The following is a 7,822-nucleotide window of genomic DNA, read 5'->3' on the forward strand; positions in this document are numbered from 1 at the left end:
GAAGGTGTTTTAATCCCATCTTTACTGCTCAGCATTGCCAGAACCCCCAGCTCTGCACCAAGACTTGTGGTCCGTGCTAAAGTGAGAAACATTAGTATGGTAATATCCAGACGTTTTATCATTTTGATTTTACAAATGAGGAAATTGAGGCCTCATACATAAGTGGTCACGTGTCCAACTGACCATCCTTTTTAGGTTCTTAGAACATGGACACTCTTTGCCACCTCTGGGCCTTTGCAAGGGGCTGTTCCCTCCACCTAGGACTTTTTTATTCCATGTTCACCTGACCAAACCCTACTCAGCCTTTAGAGTGTAATTAAAATGTCAGTTTTCTACAGAGGCTTCCATTGACCCTCCGCTCCCCCCAATCTAAAACAGACCTGCTATTCTGTCTTCTGACATTCCTGTTTTTCTTTATAATGCTTATCACTAATAATAGTTATTTTACCTTTAAGATGCATTTGCTTAATGTCTACCAGCTAAACTGTACACCTCACGGGGACAGGAATAGTGACATTCGTGGTAACTCCTGTATGCTCATTGCCTGGCACCCATGCCTGACACAGAGGAGGGACTCAAGAAACATTGTGTTGAATGAAAGAATACAAACATGAGCCATTCACACAGCTCATTAAATAGCCAAACAAAGGCTGTAACTCATGGTCACCATGACTTCAGCTGTTAGCATGCCCTATGCTGTGGCCGTGACCTCCCCTCCTAAGTTATGTGATCACCAAGACAAAGAACCATCATCCTAGCTCTTTGTATGGGTTCCTAAGACATTAGCACAGTTTGATATGTAGGGATTTAGGATATGAAGGGTGGATATGTGTTTGGATGCATGGACAGAAGGAATGAGAGACTGACGGACAGACTTGCAAACGAAGTGCCAGGCTAATCCTCAGAGGGACCCAGGGGGTGACCAGTGTGTGGAGTGTGGGGAGAATAGAGCTAACCGGTTGAGCACGTCGAGCACCTGCACTCCCATCAGGCCCTGTTAGAAGGAAATGGTGGTTACGTGCATCAGCCTTCAAACAGAACCTGAATTCTCACCCCAATTAAGATCCAAAATCAATACACTATTCTGGAGTTTTTGGAATGAACCTTCCGTTTCGTTGGATCTTAAAGTGTTCTCACTCTGATATTCCTGTCACATGATATTGGAACATTTTCGTTTTACATGAAAGCAACTTTTGTTTCTTGTTACACCAGAGTGAGCAGCCTGTTACTATAGCAATATTGAAAGTATTTTGAGATATTTTTATACAGTCTTCTAAATACTCCCTGCAAACTGTACATAGCAGTTAGCAAGTAGAAATGGACTGCAATATCCCAAATTGTTTTCCTCTTGTATCTTTATATCCTTTATTAAGCTTTTGCAAACTTTGCTATAATTTAATTCCTGAAATTTGAACCTCTTTTATGTTCGAGAAAGAAGAATTTGGGGAAGTGTAAATCATTCGGGGGAGTGTAAATATATTTGGCCTATTGCACATTGAAAATAGCTCTGAAATAACTTGAATTTTGTTGTGAATGCCATCAAGATACAACTGCTTCTGAGATCTGCCGTTTTCAAACAATGGGTGCAATCATAGATTCCTTCTGTGTTGTCTGCAGGGCCTGGACAGCTTCAGAGTGAAACAGAAATTCTTCTCGGGCAGCCAGGAGCCGACAGCTTCCTTCCCTGTGCCGTATGATCTGCCTCCAGAAGTGTATGGGAGTAAAGGTGAGATACTAATGAAGGAACACCTGGGGTTTATGGTCCAGAGCAGAAAAAGAGCCCGGGAAAAGCCACGGATTTCAGTGGGAGGCTGGCTCGTGGATGACTGTGGAAGCATGGGTGTGTTGAGGCCCCTGGTGCTGTCCTGTTTAGGGCCCCTGAAGCCGTAGTTCTCACAGTGGCTGTCCTTGGCACTCCGCTGCACTCTTATCATTATTGAGGACCATAAAGAGCTTTTATTTATGTGGAGGTTTATAGCTATTGATGTGTACTATATCAGAAATTAAAACCAAGAAATTGGAATATATTTGCTTTAAAAAAACAGCAATAAACCCATTATGATATATATATGTTTTTATGACTACTTCCCCCTCCAAAAAAAAAGTTAATGAGGAAGGTTAGGTATTGTTTATATTTTTTACAAACCTCTTTCTATCCGGGTTGGCGGAAGACAGCTGGAGTCTCCTAGCCGCTCTGTTGTGATATCACACGTGTCTCATAGCTTCTGTACACCAGTGAGAAAGAGAAAGTGACCGATAATAGCTTAAAGTTATGATGAAAATGATTTCACAGCCCTGACCCTGCTTAAAAGGGAGGACCCCAGACCACACTGAAAACTGCTAAGCTATGAGTTTCTTTAGGGCAGTGACCATGTATTTTTCACAATGAGAAGTCAGTGGAATTTTGGTTCAGGTTCCTGATGACCCTGGAGTGGCTGGCGGGTTTCCGCCTCTGACCCAGGCCCACAGGCTGCAGTTATGCTTTTCTCAGCCACTGAATGTCTGTCTGCCTTTGAGGCAAGTTCACACTTATCAGACTCACACAGGAGATGTATAATCACCCGTGGTCTAATAATCAAACAGACAGATTATCAAGAGAAAATAAATAAATTTAATATATACGTATGTAAGGGAACCCCGCAGACTTGAGAGAGTCAGAGACCCCACATGCAAGAGGTTCAGAGATAAGAAGGAACATGGGAGTGTAAGAAGACACCTTGAGCTAGGGATGACATAATGCACCTTGGGGGCTTCAAAAGGTCATTGCAGGATGATAAGAGCAGATGTTTAGTAAATAAAAGTTTGCCCTGCCCTGTTGATAGGTCAAAAGCTTATAGCTGATAATAGTTTATTATGGGCAAGGCCCCTAATTCAAGTTTTTCTAGGTAGGTAAGGGAGGGGCAGAAGTTTCTCTTGAGCCTGGGGCTAAAGTTGCTTTTAGCTCAAAATAATCTGCATACCACAGAGATATCCATCTGGGGTGACTTGTTCTAAACCCCACACAGGCCATGCTTAGTAATTTAAAATGGCAAATGCTCATATCACCACAACCAGCATATTCTCTCCAGGAAGATAGAGGCCTACATGGATAGTCAAATTATAATCCATGGTTTTTGAGTGAATGCTGACTCTGAACAGGGCAAATTTGGGTTTTGATCGGAAGGTTTTAATGATATCACCTCACTAATATTCCAAAATCTGATTCCTTAACAGAGTCAGCCTTGCCCAATGGGTCCCTTTCTTCCCAAAACAGTGATGAATGGGCTCTAGGTACTTCCCCACCCTTTATGGTAAACCAAACCTCCCCCTCCTGATACGCCCATTTCTTAGATTGTAATCCTATTGTTGTCGGAGAGTGGGCCCTTCTTGGTGTGATGTCCAGGTTCTTAGCCTCTCAAGCAAAGAATTGAACGAGATACCAGGCAAAGTAGTAAAAGAGCAGTTTATTAGAAGAGCTACTACGTTTCCAAGAAATAGAAGCAGGCCTGAGAAATAGAGAATGGCTCAAGGGGCCATTATTAGAAGAGAAATTACACTCCAAGAGTTTGAAGCGGGCCGCGTGCGCAAAGGTGAGGCTCAAAACGCTGAAAGGGCTCAAAAAAGGGAAGGGCTGGCTGCTCGGGACTTGGAGTCGTGATCCCTTTTTCCCTAGAATGGGCTGTTCCTGTCTGGTGTGGGACCACTTGATTGGCACCTGTGATTGACAAGAGGCTATAGTGGAGAGGGGAGGTCTTTTGGGCGGTGCATTCTGTGGGATGGACATGCAGGAATGCGGAGACCCAATGCCTGCCTTGGTTTCCCCTTGAGAGACGTGATCCCCATAAAATCTCTATGGGAAGCTGAGGGTCAGGAGGTCTCTTCTGTGTCTGCTTCCTGCTGGGCAGGGGCGTAGAGCTGTCCCTGCCTATTGGGGAATTCATGGAACTTTCACCCTAGCTGATCTCAAATGAGAGGAAGAGGTCTCGAGATCCACCTGGAAGGTTGTGTTGGCTTCTTTGATTGTGACTAGCAATCTTGTTGGGGTGTCACCCATATCTCCAAGGCCCCTGAATGATGAAAAATAGATTTTAATTAATCTGTTAGTTTTAATTAATTTTAATTAATTTTAATTTTAATTAATCTCGTGAAGCCTGTGGCCATTCAGGTGTACCGGATCACTCAGGTGGGTCAATTGTCTGGACCCAGAATGGGTTTGGAAGGAAGCATTATGCTTACTGGCCTGGAGAAATGTTAAAACCTACTTAGTCTTTGGGTTGGCTTGGGGGATATTGGCAGGTCACACAGGCTTTTAAGTAGTTATCTGAAGCAGGGGTAGGAGATTTCTATGAGCAATCTATTGTTTAGGGTTTAGAAACTGATTTACAAAACAATCAAGAAGCAGGGTGGGCTGGCCGAGTGATTCAGTTGGTTAAGAGCTCAAGCTCTGAGCAAAGGGTCACTGGTTCGATTCCCACATGGGCCAGTGAACTGTGCCCCAGCTGAGCTGCTGCTGAGCTGTCAACAGGTGGCAGGATGGCTTAGCTGGTGAGAGCACGTGCTCCTAACAACAAGGTTACCAGTTCTACTCCTGAGCAAAGGGTCACTGGTTCGATTCCCACATGGGCCAGTGAACTGTGCCCCAGCTGAGCTGCCGCTGAGCTGCCAACAGGTGGCAGGATGGCTCAGCTGGTGAGAGCACGTGCTCCTAACAACAAGGTTACCAGTTCTACTCCTGCATGGGATGGTGGGCTATGCCCACCCACAACTAAGATTGAACACGGCACCTTGAGCTGAGTGGCCATGAGCTGCCGACGGGTGGCCAGATGGCGACTAGAGTTGGAGCTGCGCCCTCCACAACTAAGATTGAAGGGCAACAACTTGGCTGATCCCCTTCCCAATTCCCCAATGAAATCTTAAAAAAAAAAAAGCAGGGGGATAGTCTAGGATTCACAAACTGATTAGAAGAGTAATCAAAGCCAGGAGCTAAGAAACTAGGGAGGAGACTTAATATTTCTATAGGAAAGAAAACTTAAAAGTTTTTCGGTGGGGGTGAGCTACTCGCCTAGCCGGTAACACTATCTCATGCTGTCTGATGTGCCAGCCTGCCTCTTGCAGATGACTATATATACAAAGGGTGCCAAAAAATGTATACACGTTTTAAGATCGGAAAACACTGTATTAAAATTACTCTGATGGTAACCACTTTGAGCACCTCTTGTAATTGCAGAAGTCAAACATGACTTGTATTCATCTTTTGTTATCGGTATATATTATTACAATTTTAATACAATTTTCCTTTCTTAAAATGTGTATACATTTTTTTCCCACCCTCTGTATACAATCAGTTGTGTTGACACTGAGCTTTAGAAAGCATTCTTGCTCCCCCCTACTTTTTGAGCTGTGGACTGGTTTTTTTTTTTTTTTGAGTCCTCTAAATTTTTTGTGTATTCATTTTTCACTAGTAAGATTATATAGGTTTTATCAGAATTTCAAGGACTCTGACCACCACTACCCCCACCCCCAACCTCCCCCACACACACACACAAATGGAAAACATTGCTTTAGCACCAGACTATGTTTAAGTGCAACATTATAACTTGTTAAGTGACCTTGGGCAGTTATTTGCAATCTCGAGACCTTAGTGTTTCTATCTGCAAAACAAGAATGCCTACCTCATAGAGTTGTGGAAACTGAGATATCTGTGATGCACTTAACACAGTGTCTTAGTTCAGAAATAGCAGTTGGTAAATGTTAGCCATTGTTTCCGTTGTCAACATCAGGAACGTCCAAACCTGTAGAGAATTTTATGAGTTTATTTGAGCCATACTGACAATTGCTGAGAAGCAAAATCTCATCGGATTGAGAAAATGCTCCAGAGAATGACAGTTTTGCAGCTTATTTTATACATTAGACTCAAAGGAGGAGACATAAGGAGGGTTACATGAAACCCACTGGTGGTAGATTCAAGGGGCGGGAGAAAGCAAAGCAGGGAAATCCCTGGGATTGGATAAAAGGTAAAATGGAGAGACACATGTTTCTTTTACATTGGTGGGTAGTTAATAATGGGTAGTTAATAACAGGTGGGTAGTTAATAACAAGATAGTTAATAATGAACGTTTACAGCACATAGAGGGGGTATGTGGGCAACAAGATGACAGTGAAGGGGGCTGGTGCAGTGGTTGGGCCCTGAGGGGTCAGGAAAAGGAGATGACTCTGACATTTCAAAGGTATGTTATCTTAGATGTAAAGACAATAGACAGGCTTCCCTTCAGGTAAAGACTGACCTTTGCCAAGGAAGCTACAGGCCTGGGACGTGACTACGAACCATGACTCGCTTTTAGTTAGGAATTTGTATGTTCAGCCCATCCTGTGTGCTTACCTTCTGTCTCTGAGTTTGTAAGGCCCTCCATGCTGGCCTCCCCTGAGCTCGTCAGGTTTAGTTTGTGGCCCCTTTTCTCGCTCACACTGTTAGCTAAAATGCCCAGTTTAGCTCCTGACGTATAGTCGGGATTGATATTCATTCTCTCCACTTCTCCTTGGTGAGCTGATGATGAAAACAGCCTAAGGCTTCTGCAAAACGGACTTTAAACCTGCAGGACTGCCGCTGGCTGTCTCTCCTCCCCTCTCGGGGTTGTGCTGCTCCTTTGTCTTTCCTTTCTCCCCTTTTGTTTGTTTTAAACAAGTTCTCCTGAATGACTTTGGAGCTAGGGACAGTCTGTAACTGCCTTAGGCATAGGTCTGGCCTTGGGCCTTTTACTTCCCACCCCCAGCCCTGAACCTTGGCTGGAATTCTGCCCCCTCCCTTTAATTCAAATTTCCAAAGGACTGTGAAAGAGTGGAAGAGATAGAGGAGCCTTAAAAATATGCTGAGGCCCCTTTCAGTTCCAATAGAAAAGATAGTCCCAGGAATTTAAAGTTTACAGCTGGGTGGTATCTTAAACCAAGTAATGCTAAATCTTTTTTTTTTAAGATTTTATTGGGGAATTGGGGGAGGAGAACAGCGTTGGGGAATCGGGGGAAGGGGAACAGACAAGCTGCTGTCCTTTTGTTCTTCAGTCTAGTTGTGGAGGAATTCGTTTCACTGGCCCATGTTGGTATTATCATTGTGCTCTTCCCAGCTGAGGCAGATCGGTCGCCGGCTATTTGATGGCCTCTTACGGTGGCTCATGGCAGTTCTCGCCGACTGCTGGAGACTCACACTGGCTATGAGCCACTCACGGTAGCTCACTGCAGCCCCACTGCAGCCCCACTGCAGCCTACGCCGTCACCTGCGATTCACAGCAGCCCAGCTCCAGGTTGAGCTGTTGGTCACCATCTTTGCTGTAGAGGGCGCAGCGTCACTGGCCCATGTGGGATCCAAACTGGGGCCCTGCTGTTCAGAGCTCACGCTCCTAAGCCAACTCTTAACCAACGAGCCACTCAGCCGGATGATAAATCTTTTATTTGGCTAGCAAGTAGAATGCTCTCCATGCTTTAGCTGAGTTTTCTCTTTTCTATGCATCTCCTTTGAAAGCTACATGTAAGAGACTGTAGCATTTTATTTTTTAATCACTGCTACTGATTTTTTAGTCACTACTACTAGCACACTGCTTTAATAGCACATAAATAATGTCAGTGATTCAGATTATCACCATTCCCTGTATCACCAACATTTGAGGGAGTCCTACTGCCTATAAAAAGGCATTTTACCGGGCCGGCCGAGTGGCGCGATGGTTAAGAACTGGCTTGAGACGCCAGAGAGCCCCAGTTCGGATCCCACCTATGAGGGCCAGTGACACTGCCCTCCACAGCTAAGATGCTGATAAACAGCTCAACCTGGAGCTGGGCTGCTGTGAGTCGCTGG

The 7,822-nt window shown here is 44.6% G+C and overlaps 1 protein-coding gene across 3 annotated transcripts in view; it reads left to right on the top strand.

The window, feature by feature from the left end:
- The window catches only part of TDP1 (tyrosyl-DNA phosphodiesterase 1), an 82,274-nt gene that overhangs the window by 69,216 nt on the left and 5,236 nt on the right, over window positions 1–7,822 (top strand). For all 3 annotated transcript variants that reach the window (XM_019642285.1, XM_019642286.1, XM_019642287.1), the window contains exon 15: window positions 1,618–1,726. In XM_019642285.1, the coding sequence (XP_019497830.1) occupies window positions 1,618–1,726 (109 nt within the window). The remainder of the gene's footprint in view (window positions 1–1,617; window positions 1,727–7,822) is intronic.

This window comes from Hipposideros armiger, unplaced genomic scaffold (genome assembly GCF_001890085.2).
Source record: "Hipposideros armiger isolate ML-2016 unplaced genomic scaffold, ASM189008v1 scaffold_67, whole genome shotgun sequence".
In the NCBI taxonomy this organism is placed as follows: domain Eukaryota; kingdom Metazoa; phylum Chordata; class Mammalia; order Chiroptera; family Hipposideridae; genus Hipposideros; species Hipposideros armiger.